Raw genomic sequence first — 13,096 nt, forward strand, 5'->3', positions numbered from 1 at the left:
TCAACCTGGAGCTGGGTTGCTTTGAGTCGCCGGTGACGGCGTAGGCTGCAGCGCCTGTGGCAGTGGGTTGCCATGGGCTACCGTGTGTAGCCAGCAGCCAGCGTGAGCGGCCAGCAGCCGCAGTGAGCAGCCGTCCAGAAGCCGGCGACTGATTTGCCTCGCCCGGGAAGAGCACAATGATGGTGCCAACTTGGGCCAGTGAAGCAACGTCCTCCACAACTAGACTGAAGAACAAAAGGACAGCAACTTGTCTGTTCCCCTTCCCCCAATTCCCCACCACTGTTCCCATCCCCCCAATTCCCCAATAAAAATCTTTAAAAAAAAACAAATAAAATAAAATGAAAAGTAACTGTCATTATGAAATCTATCTATTTCATATATATGTAAGCATAGTCTGCAAACAAGTGCTGAGTGGATGTCTACATTCTTGCAAACCCCTGTATGTGATATAAACCTACAATATAACCTCAGTCTTTCTGAGTACATCTGAATCCAAATACTGGCAAGAGTTGTCATATGTAAATGTTTGTCACACCTACACAAAGACTATATGACCCAATATTCGCCAATAACAGGTTTCCACATTTCTTTTTTTCAATAATTGGTCTCTTGGATCCAATTATACTATAGTTATTCTAACACAATTATACTATACTTAGATCTATTGCTAAATATACTTTTCACATTAGCTGAGGATTATGTATACAGATTCAAATTGATTAGTATTGGCAAAATGCTAAAACGGCCCAATAAATGTCAGATAAATCCCAAAGTTAAACTATGAAGATATAAAAAAATCAGAACCCAAATAAACGTAATTCTTGTGTTCTGTGTTGAACATAAAAAAGTTTATAAAGTATATTAATTTTTGAGAAAAAAATATAAAATAGGTACAGAGAAGTATCCTAAAAGACAGTTAATGCTCAGCCTGCACTGAATCTCAAAGTATCTAAACAACTAAGGCATTGAAAATAAGCAGCATTTTGTAACGTAAGCATTTTTTAATCACTACAAAACCACAAGTATGTGCTGCCAAATTCTAGATTAAAATGCTCTTAGCAGAAATGATTCCTCAGGGTGAAGTATTTCAGCAAAAAGGGAAATTGTGGTAAGTTGTGGACACAGTTGTTGAAATTCAAAACATTAGTCAATCTTCTTGCAAAATGGCTTTTGCCTCTTATGACAAAGATACAATCCCTGCTGCTTTTACACAGCACCGAGTTCAGGGCCAATCATGCTCTCATTTCTTTTAGTGGAGCTCAGCACGTGGATAAAAATATAGGGGAGTTCTGTACTACTTAGGCACTATTTGGAAATATCTCTTTCTACATGACACTTGGAACTTAATTTCAAAAAAACATGAAAAAATTCTCTAATCAGCGAGGACCATCTAGCGTTATGGCTAAAGTGTTTTCACTGTGCACTTGCTAACCATTCACAGCTCACCCAGGCACAAAATCCATGGGCAGATGTGGCACACTGGGGTCATCTCGATGGCTACCAGGATCCCTAGAGGCACAGTAGGCAACTATTTTCCTTTCCTGGAACTCTTGCCATGGGCTTCAGTTAAACACTGCTCATGGATAGCTCACAGCCTTGTGACTCTGTATCTGTGCTCCTCCAGTCTCTCCCGCTTGGTATGTGTTTTCTATCCTCTTAAAGTCCTACTTACCTGTTAAAGTCCTACTTACCTGTTAAAGTCCTACTTACTTCTCATGGTCCCAGCACTTTGCTCATATTCATAACATTAATATTTCTCTCACTGTATTAATGTCAATTATTTCCCCATTTGATTACTTCTTACAAGAGGACGGGGCCTCTTTTCCCATGATCTAGACAGTGCCTGGCATATGGTAGAGGCTCCCAAAATGCTTGATTGAGCCCAGGCACCAGAGACACCTCTGCTCATAATGCTTTGAGGGATAGAACATTCCCTTTTCCTAGATGTGTTCAAAGCTACAGTCAGATAATCACTAAGGAGATGCTGTGGAGAAGATTAAAATCTTAGGTGACTAGACTAGGCTGCCATTTAAAAATCCCTCTGGCCCAAAGAATCTGAAGTATGCAATATCCCGTGGAGGCAGGCTTTTTTTCTCTCTCCCTAAAGAGAGCCAATTCAGAAATTCTCAGTTAAGGGCAGATTTTAAAATGTTAGGTCACTGTGTTTCTGTAATTGGTTACATTTGCATCAGCTCATGAGTAAGAACTAGCATCTAGATTCAGCGATTGAACCTTTGTACTTAAACTGACATCAAGAAATAGAGACAAAATAAGCGTGAATTGTTAGATATAGATTCTAAGCTCTACAAGAGGAGAGAAAAAGCAGGGGGATTCAGAATGATCAAGGAAAAGATCTTTAATGAGGTATTCAAGAATAGATAAGATGTAAATAGCCAGAGAAAAGCACTTTCATGTTAAGAAAAACAAAAACAGGAAAAGAATGGAGGGACAAAATAAACCTAGTATAGCACTGACAAGAGAGCAGTGTGACTAAAGCTCAAGTCAGTGTTGAGGATAGCGGGAAATGCTACCTGCCAAACAAAGTGGGACCAGATAATTGGTGGTCTGGAGGGAAGCTTCAGGGGCTGGTAATAGACCATTGAAGGTCCTGGAGAGAAGAGCAAGGTGATGAAAGAAGTGTTTAAAAATCAAGTCTGGGAGAACACTGCAGGATGGACATGAAGGGAGAGCCCAAAGTAAAGGGTAGACACTGGGAAGGTCATAATCTAGTGAGCTGAAGGGGTCAAAGTTTGGTCCTCGGGACAGGGGAGTCACTGGGAATGGAGAAGAGATGAGCCCCAAAGAGGAGTTAAAAGAATCTATTGACTGGGTATAGAAGTTACAGAAAAGGATGCGTCAAAACTGATGGAAATGATAGACATGCCAAGAAGAGAGTCAAGAAAGTGAGAAAGAGAAGGTAGGTTGGAGGGCAAGAAGGCGTTGGACATATTGAATATGAAGAAAGAACAAGACATTTAAGTGTGAAATATCCAGGAGCAGATAAACTATGGGACAGAAGTTTGGAGAAAGAAAAGGAATCAAACTAGAGATGTAAGAGCTTTCTATAGATAAAGAAAAGCTGAAGTTCTAAAATGAGAAAGAGAGGAAGAGAATGCGTAAGAGCCCAAAAGTGATGAACAGCTGAATCTTGAGGCCATTTCAAAACTAGAAGTTCACAAGAATATGGGCACAATGAAAGGAATAGAAAAGGAGCAATCAGTGTGGGATAAAAATTCAGGATCCAATAGTGTCACAGAAAACAATGAAAAGAGTTAAAAAAAAAAGACTTGAAGATGGATGATGGATAAGGGCCAGAGCATGTAAAAGACACCATTATACTACTTACAAATGAACAGGGTTTTTTTTTCTCTTCTCAACTATTGACATAGTATATAAAATTATCTAACTGGTTAGCAGACAGAAAAAGGGATTTTATGATTATAAGCTATGCTGTTTTACGTATATTAATGATAAAAGAGATACATTAAGATGTTTGTATTCTTTGTGCAGTCAAAAATAGTTATACAAAATGAAAGATAAGTCTTAATACGGAATTAATTTTGAGGAATGTTGTTTAGAATTTGTGCTGTTCTGGGAGCTAGTTTGTTATATAATAGGAATAATACTGCAGATACTAAGTATTGGCCATATAAGTGTGTGGGTAACATATTAAAATGTGCAAGTCCTAACAAAATTTACAAGAAACATCCAAAAGCATTTAAAACTGATATAGGGACTAAGTAACTCATGGGATACTGCTAAACACAGGCAAAGATGATGTGTTCCTGAGTTCTCAAGAATCCTTGGGAAGCAACGCCTCTCATCTGCTCATGAAATACCCAGTCTGTTTCAGGGTTTATCCAGAGCCAGCCTTGCATCTGTGACCATCTGGGAAGGCACCATGCCCATAAGGCAATGTTTCTGGTCAGTTTTGGTGTTAAAATCACTCAAATATAACTGATAAAGACGATATGAGAGGAAGCCCAGTGCCTTTTCCGCTATCACTGATAGACTAGAAGCTGGCTTCTGGAACAGGAGTGTGAACTCCAGAGCAAGAAATGCCCTTTACTTCCCCCAAATGGAAATGAACAAATTAATAAATAATAACAACCATGGACAGATCCAGGTTTTGAGGAGCCTGAAGCTTATAGAATTTGGGTGCCCCCTTTAAGAAAACAGAATGCAGAATTACAAATACAAGATTCAGTATGATGCTAGTTATTTAAAATGAGAACAAAAAGGGACTGAAACATCCATAAGACTTTAAAACTGATAGAGGGACCAAAAAGCATAAGGATCATCAGCTGCACGGTGAATCCACCTCTGCTCACCACCAACTACTTGTAGTAAAATGTGGAAAGAGAGAAACGGCAGGTAATCAGGCAAGGAAAAATTAGTGACAAAACTCTCCTGAAGAAATAGTGGAGCACAGAACGAGAAAAATACAAGAATAAAATCCCAGAAAGAACCCTGAATTGTAAAATATGGATAGTATGGAGGTAGGATACAGAACTCCAAATTAATTTATACAACACATATCATCGTATTTATTTTCCAGTGATCAACAATCATATTGCTTCTAGATTTTTGGAAACAACAGTCCACTTCATTGCAGGCACTCAACAAGTGTTTGCTGAATGAATAAATGATTGAATGGAAACAAGGGAAATACTTCTTTTTCTTCCTCTCCACCAGGCTCTGCTTTCCTCTGATGCTCCAATATACATGCATGTTTTTGCTGGCGCTGGCTGGAGTTGTCAAAGCAACAGCTTATGCCAATCTCTTCTCTGACAATTAAGACTGTTTATTCTCAACAGGCCAAGTCAAAAGCTATCTTCACCCAAAATTAATTTCTAAGCATGTTCAGAGTCTCCTCAAAAAAACTATACATAAAAATGGCTACTGTGGGGCCACCCTACTTACTCCCTCCCACCTTCTTTCTCCCTCTTTCTAAATCAGATCCTGCAGGTACACTTCAGAAATTAACACCCTCCTTGGTCGTGGACAGATTAGTGTGGGATTCTAGCTAGGGTTGAAACACAATTCATAAATTTTAAACATTTTTTACCAGTTATGACAACATAAGTGACAATTTAATATATCAGTCATGATGAGGTTTCCAGGAAGATACTGAACAACCCCATGAACCACTCCATTGGTCAATTACAAACCCAAGCCAAGATCTGGGGAACCCAGGCTCACCAGCTGGCTCAACACAGGACAAGATTCAGGGGGTGGGAGTTCTTATTAAAGGACACAACAGGGCATTTTCTGACCTGTTCTTGCCCCCTGCTTCACAAAGGGATTCCCTTTGAGCAATAAGTGCACACCTTCCTGCAAGTTCTTAAAAAACAGTGGGAATAGGTTGAAACTAAGAGCCCACCCCTCTCTTTTTCTTTTTTTTTCTTTTAAATTGAGGTAACATAGGTTAATAACATTATATAAGTTTCAGGTATAAAACATTATAATTTGATATCTGTATGCATTATAGCATGCTCACCACCAAAAGTCTAGTTTCCATCTGTCACCATATATTTGAACCTTTTCCTTAGATTCTTCCTGCTTCCTTGTCACTTACCAAATTTTCTAAGGAAAAGTGCTTTAAAAAGAGCAGGACTGGAATAACGTTACTACAAATACTGCAAAAATCCACGTACTGATGTCCTTTGCCAGCTTAGGGCATAAGGACTTGAAATTAGTAAGGCAAAGCAGCCATCTCAGAAATTAGAAGTGAGTCTTAAATGGGAGAAAATCATTTAGCCACTTCCCAGCTAGGTGATTTGACCCGAAACTCTCCAGACCTCAGTTTCTTGGTTTTGAAAAATGGGGGTGAATATATTACCCACCTCACAGGACTGCTGAGGATTGAGAAAATCAACATAAAGTGCTAAATATAACTGCACAGCAAGAGGTAATGAAATGTTAGTATTTAATAGTAGTAATAAATTATTGTTCCTGCCTCCCCAGTTCACACCACCAGCAAAACTGGCCTTAAGCCCCATTCCCACCTAGCCTGGCAGGGCCGGCCACTGGTGAACTCTCCAATGTAGGAGAGAGAGACAGCCCCCCACCCCACCCCCCGACCCCTGCCAAAAAAAAAAAGAGAGAAAGAAAGAAACCGCCAGGGCACTACTGCAAATTCTCCACTCCGGGGAGAGCAGGCTACCGCTGAGGTTCACACTGACCTGAGATGCCACCTCCTATAACGACTACGTCGAACATGTGGCCCTCGACATTCGCCTTCTCCCGACTCGCCATGCTCTGCTTGACAATCTCGCCCGGCGTGGGTAAGGGAGAGAGGCTGGCCAAGGGCGGGGCGGACTCTTCTACCGACTCTTGAGGGGAGCCCGGGGGGCGGAGCCGACTCTTCTACGGAGAGCCGGGCGGAGCTCGGCATTGAGGGCGGAGCGGACCCTTGTGTTGATCCTCTGGGGGAGTCCGGGGGCGGACTTGGCCCTTGCACCAATATTCGAGGGATAACCCACACTGAGGGGTGGGTGGACATTTGTGCCAACACTCGGGAGGAGTTCGTGGGCATAGGAAGTCTTTGTACCGAAGCCCGGAGGAAGTCGGGCATTGAAGGAGGGGCGGACTCTTGTACCAGCCCTTGGGGAGAGCCATAGAACGTGACGGATCCCTGTACTGAACTCGGGGAGCTGAGCCCTGAGGGCAGGGGGTACCCCTGTACAGACTCTTGTGGGGAGCTCAAGAGCGTGACAGATTCTTGTACTGAACTCCGGGCGGAGCTGAATTCTGAGGACAGGGGGTACCCAAATGCCGCTGATAGGGAGGAATTGGAGAGGGGGACAGATCTTTGTATGGGTAACCAGGGGGAGTTGGTCGCTGAGAGCTGGGTGGACCCTTCTAATAACTCCTGGGGAGTGTTATTTGTTGTAGGGAGTACTTGGAACGAACCCCGGGAGGAGCTGGGCACTGAGGGCGGGGCAAACCCATGTACTGGAAGATCAGGAGCGTTACTGGGTGTAAGAGATGTTGGTGGTACCGATACTTTGAGGACGCCGGCCATCAAAGGCTGGATGGGTCCTTGGACTGATTCTCGGGGGGGTATTACTGGACATAGAAGGTTCTGGTACTGATATCTGGGGGTTGTCAGTGTCCAGGTTGGAGTCGGGGACGACCCCCTCAGAAGTGTTCAACTGGGTGGCAGATTCTGGAATCCAGTCAGGTAGGCCATAGGGGGCAAAGCCCCTGAAGCCAATGTCGTAGTCGATGTCAATTCTCGGGTCAGGACTGAAGCTGAAATGGGAGGGTGTGCTGTACCTCCAGGAGTTGGCTGCATACGGTGTGGAAGTGTTCACCTGGTGGCTGGAAAACAGATGAGAGGTGGTCTGCGGCTCAGAATGGATGCTCGACCCGAACGTGAAGGACCGGGCCGCGCCGGAGGTGGAGGCTGGGTCCAGGATCTGGGCTGCGGATGCCCCAGCTCCAGGCGCTTGCTCTACCTCTCTCCCACTTCCGCTGCCACCTCCGCGGCCGCTGCCCAAGGAGGCAGCGGAGTTGTGTGAACTCATAGTTTAGGAGCACGAGGGTCGGGGTAGGAGGCGACTTTCTGCTCTCCTCCGCTCCTCCTCCCAGGCCCGGGCTTTTGGGGCCTGGCTGTCCTAGATTGGCACTCTCGGAGGCCCGCCCCAGGAGGCCAGCCAACTCAGGGGCGGGGAGACCTGGCGCTGTTGAGTCCTGGCTCCGCCTTCCCCGCCCGCCTGCGGCTTGTGCGCGAGCCGCTCTCCCCACCCCCAGTTGCCATGGGGCCGGGCGAAGCCAACGGGGGGTGAGGGTGGGGGTGGCGGTGGCCGGGCGAGAATGTGGGCGTGGCTGCGTGGGGATTTCAACCTGGAGATTTTATTCTTATGCTTTACTTGAAAGGAGACTGAATCGAGGTGGACTTAAGGAAGTGGGTACTTGAAGGAAGAGAACCTGGATCCCAGGGTCGCAGGGCCGCCGCGGACTTGGTTTGGCTCGTTCGTGACGTTACAAGGGCCGGGTGAGGTCTGCGCAGCCTCGCGCGCTCCCTAGGGAGAGGGCGGGGTGAGGTGGTAACTGTCACTTTGGGGAGGCTTGGCAATTATTGATTTTCTATCAGGATTTTCAAGCTGAGGTGCTTAACCAAAATCAAAATAAGTAGGCGAGAAAATTGAGAACTCAGCTATCACAGATTATGTGGGACCTGCAGTTTAAAAAAGAAGGTCAGGGGATGGCTAAGGTGCAGAAACAAAACAAAACACGTGTTTCCCCATCCTACTGAAAAGAGAGATACCTAGAGCATATATTTAACTGTGCAGCCAGCCTCTTGTCTTGCTAGTTTTATCCCTTAAATTTCCACTTTATCTTTCTAGATCTGAATTTGTCATCACTAAACCCTCAAAAATAGATGTAATAATGACATGAATTCAAAGTAAATAATGATAACTCTAGGAAGTTAACTTGTATCCGTTCCCACCTATAAACATTTCTCCGGCCTACTGCTCACCCCATTCTGTATCAAACAATATCTTGTTGAAGAAACTAAGGAAATATAGATTTAGTCTTTTCTTTATCCAGTTTTAATAGCTTTTACTTTCTAGAAAAGGAGTTGAGACTTAGGACTAAATGGGTATCATTTTTATCTTGTTAGACTTTGAAGTGAAGCAAGAGGAAATAATAGATATAAAGCATTCAGCTCTATAGGGCCGGCCGAGTGGCAGATGGCTGGGAGCTGGCTTGGGATGCCAGAGGGCCCCGGTTCGGATCCCACATATGAGGGCCAGTGACACTGCCCTCTACAGCTAAGATGCTGAACAACAGCTCAACCTGGAGCTGGGCTGCCAGTGAGTTGCTGGGGTCCGCTGTGTAGGCCGCAGCCCTTACTGCAGTGGGTTGCCATGGGCTACCATGTGTAGCCAGCAGCCGCAGTGAGCAGCCGTCCAGAAGCTGGTGACTGATTTGCCTCACCCTGGAAGAGCCCAATGATGATGCCAACTTGGGCCAGTGAAGCAGCGTCCTCCATAACTAGACTGAAGAACAAAAGGACAGCAACTTGTCTGTTCCCCTTCCCCCAATTCCCCAGCGCTTTTCCCATCCCCTCAATTCCCCAATTAAAAAAAAATTCAGCCCTTTCAAATATGATCCTGTCCAAATTCTCCTTATTCCTGTTTTTTTTTCATTTCTTTTCATTCAAATATTTGATTTCATACAGTATGCTAGGCACAGAGCAAGGTACTGAGGATACACAGGTGACACAAGACAGAGACCTTCACTGATCATACAGTCACTAGAGGAGCTAGTAGAGGAAATAGACAACCACATGTTTGATTGTGAATCCAAACTCTTATAAATGATATATTGGAGAAGTCCATGGTGATAAGAAAGTGTTAGGGTGTCTTGACCACTCTGGAGGTTAACTTTGGGAGGGACAGTATAAAAATGTTCCAGAAAGAGGGAACAATGTGGGCAAAGGCCAGGTGGTAGATAGAAGCATGGTTCATTGGAGTGGCTGAAAGCCAGCCAGTGCAGCTGTAGCCAGAGACAAAGCTGCTGAGGTCGGCTGAGCCAAAGAAAGATCCTCAGTCTGTATTCTAAAACAATGGAAGCCACTGCAAGATTTTAAGCAAGGAACAATATGACTAGATTGCATTTAGAAAAGGTCTATCTGCCTGCCATGTGAATAATGGGTTGAAGGGGACAAGAGTAGATAGATACAGAGAAACCAAAGTTTGGAATTCATCAGAGAAAGAGGTGATGGTGTCTTGGACAAAGGTGAGTAGCAGCAACGGAGCTGGTGAGATGTGGACATATTAGAGACATTTACATGTAAAATTGATAAGATTTGGTTGTGGCTAGGATTTGGGAGACCATGAGCATGTTTTTGGACATGTTGAGTTTCAAGGGCATTTGAGACATCCAGATGAAGGTTATAGAGTAGGCAATTGAACATAAAGTCTGAGACTCAAAGCAGGAGTTTGGGGATAAAAATGTGGGAGTCTTATTAAATAAATGATGAATGCAATAGATGGGTAGAAATGTGAGTACTTGCTTCATTTGACTTGTTTGTATTGTATACTTTGTATGTCTTTCATAATGAAAACAATGTTATTTTAAAATAGATAAATAAAGAAATAATTGTGACATATCCTACAAGTATTACTTCCTCTCTTGTGTGACCTGGGGCAAATTATTTAACGTCTCTGTGACTGTCTCCTCAACCGTAGAATCTCATAAGTTGTTGTAAGGGTTCCAGCAGGAAACAGCAAACTCTAGATCATTTGAAGAGAGTTATCATAAAGGAAGTATTTTAAAAGATGTGGGCAAGATGCTGAGAAACCACAAGGAATTGTAATTGTGCAGTACCCCCAGACTAGTGACATCAGGAAAGTATCACTGTAGGGGAGAGAGCAGTAATCAGAACCTGGCGACAGAGGTTTTTTGGAAAGAGCTGCCTGACACAAGCTGGGGCCTTCAGTTCAGAGAGGTAGTCAGCCCACAGGAAACCCACAGAGAGGGATTCAGGTCAAATGAATACCAAACTTCCCTCCCTTGCCTGTCTCTAATCTCCTGCTAGTCCTCTCCATTGACCTACCTCAACCAGAAGCTAGAAGGCAAGGGAGCCTGTTAATGCAGTCCATACAAGTCAATCTTCAGTGCACTGAACAGGCTACATAAGAGTGGTCGGTGTGCCTGGAAAGGCCAGGGAAACATATTCAGTACCATTGTAGTGAGAGTTCAATGAGCAAATAAATATAAAATACTCAGATAGTTACACAATACATATTCACGTGACACATTATATTCATGTCATGGACTCTAATTTACTTAACCAGTATCCTCTAACATTAAGCATTGAATACTTTTCTTTATATATATATATATATATATATATATATATATATATATATATATATATATATATATATAACACATAACATAGGGATGAACATATTTGTGGATAAAATATTATACATATTTCTTAGAATTTCCTTGTGATAGAATCCTAAAAATAGAATTATGGGGTAAGAAAGTAGGAGCATTTTTAAAGCTCTTTGAAATTACCAAATTACAGTACTTTCTCAAGAGTTCCTACAAATTTATACCTCATCAGCAGTGTCTAAAAGAGTGGCTGTGTTCTTACTGCCCCTGCTCCAACATCAAGCAAATTAACATTTTCACCTTTCTTAACATGAAAGGTGAAAAATAAGTATGACATTGCTATTCTAATCAGTGTTTCCTTGATTACAAATGAAACACTTTTCTCATATATTTAGTAGCCATTTCATTTTCTTCTGTTGTGAATGATCAGTTTACGCTTTTCTGTTGTTGATTTCTGTAAGTGCTTTAATAATAAGATATTAATCTCTTGTTTGGCATTTTCACTGCAAATAATTTACTCCAATATATATTTTAGCATTATTTATGGCATTTTAGATACACAAAAATTATAAGTTTATGTGCTTATACCTATTCTTTAGTGATTTCTTCCATTGTTGTAAACTTAGAGACTGGAAGAATAAAATCTGTCTTCTTTTGATTTTTGATGGTTTAATATTTTAAAATTTAATTATTTAATCCTAATCTACTTGTATGTATTTTGTTATTCTGTAGGGTGAGGATCTAAATAGACACCTCCACACAAGTCCAAATAGTTAACCAATCATAACAAAACTGTCTGTTGAAAAATCCTTCCATTCTCCACAGATTTGTTTTACCTCATATAACGTAAATATTGGGATGTGGTTTTGGACCATCTCTTCTGTTATATTGACCTGCTTATTCTTGCCACTTTGTCATCAGTGTCACATTGATTTACTTATTGTTGCTTTATAGTAGACTTTACCAGATGGAAAGATTAATCTCTTCTCAATACTCTCATTTACAAATAATTTATGATATTCTTTCCATTAATATAATCTTATATATTTAAATGAATTTTAGAATCATTTCATCAATTAAAAACCATCATGGTTAATTTAATGGGGATGATAATTATTCCTAAACATTAATTTAAAAAACTTATACTTGACAGTTTCATTTAACATCTTTTAAAAAGATGTCTTTATTTCCAGAATACTTATAGTAAATTATTTTATTTATCCCTGAAATTAAACCATTTTTATGGGATAATATGAGTCTATGTGTATGTGCACGCTCATGCGCCGGCAAATGTGTATGCATGTATCATAAATCCTTTTGATCTGTGGATTTTCAATTTTGTGTTTTTATTAATTCCCATGCTAGGACAGTTTTCTTCTACTCGAACTTAGATTATTGTGTGTTTTAAGTGTTTTCTTCCTGAGAAAAAATAAGTATGTTATTACAGCATCATTCTATGTCCTGTATCATCTTTGTCATTTTCCTCTGAATTCTGAGAGAGCTAATCAAACTTATTCTTCGTATTACTGATTTAATTGTCTGCAGTTCTATTTCTTTCCTTTATTGCTTCTAGTGCAGATTTTGACTGTGCCACTTAGGTTTAGGTTTGTTTTTTTTTAACTTTAAATTCTTATTTCATCCAACTCACTTTTCATTTACTCCTTGTATGTCTCAGTGTAGTTTCTCCTGTGACTTCCTAATTCTGTTTCACAGACACCTAGCTTTATACATTTTCTGGGACAATATCAACTGTTTTTGAAATGCTCTGCTTAGCAGACATGTATAGCAGTCTCATACACAGCTAGCTCAACTGCAGAATGCTAGCACCCCTGTGTAGAGGAATTTGGTAATATCTAACAAAATCACTTATGCATTGACCCAGCAGTCCCACTTTTAGGAATTTACCCTAATGACACACTTCCACAAACAGGAAAAACACATGCACAATGTTATTTATTGTAGAATTATTTTTGATAGCAAAATCTTCAAAACAATTTACATGCCCATTCATAGGAAACTGGTTGCATAAACATTGATATGTCTACACAATGAAATACTGTGCAGCTATTAAAAAAAGAATGAATAGTATTCCTTTGTGTATATATACCACATCTTTATCCAATCATCTATCCAAGGACACTTTGGTTGTTTCCATATCTTGGCCACAGTAAATAAAGCTGCGATGAACATCAGAGCACATATATCTTTACGGATAAATGTTTTCAGATTTTTGGGG

At 41.5% G+C, this 13,096-nt stretch overlaps 1 protein-coding gene across 1 annotated transcript in view; it reads right to left on the bottom strand.

Moving 5' to 3' along the window:
• The window catches only part of MAOA (monoamine oxidase A), a 61,227-nt gene extending 54,898 nt beyond the window's left edge, over nucleotides 1-6,329 (bottom strand). The window contains exon 1 of the mRNA XM_019649746.1: nucleotides 6,186-6,329. Within this exon, the coding sequence (XP_019505291.1) occupies nucleotides 6,186-6,258 (73 nt within the window). The 5' untranslated portion in view covers nucleotides 6,259-6,329. The remainder of the gene's footprint in view (nucleotides 1-6,185) is intronic.
• Between the last annotated feature and the right edge of the window lie 6,767 nt (nucleotides 6,330-13,096).

The sequence above is a fragment of the Hipposideros armiger genome, unplaced genomic scaffold (genome assembly GCF_001890085.2).
Source record: "Hipposideros armiger isolate ML-2016 unplaced genomic scaffold, ASM189008v1 scaffold_7, whole genome shotgun sequence".
Taxonomy (NCBI): Eukaryota; Metazoa; Chordata; class Mammalia; order Chiroptera; family Hipposideridae; genus Hipposideros; species Hipposideros armiger.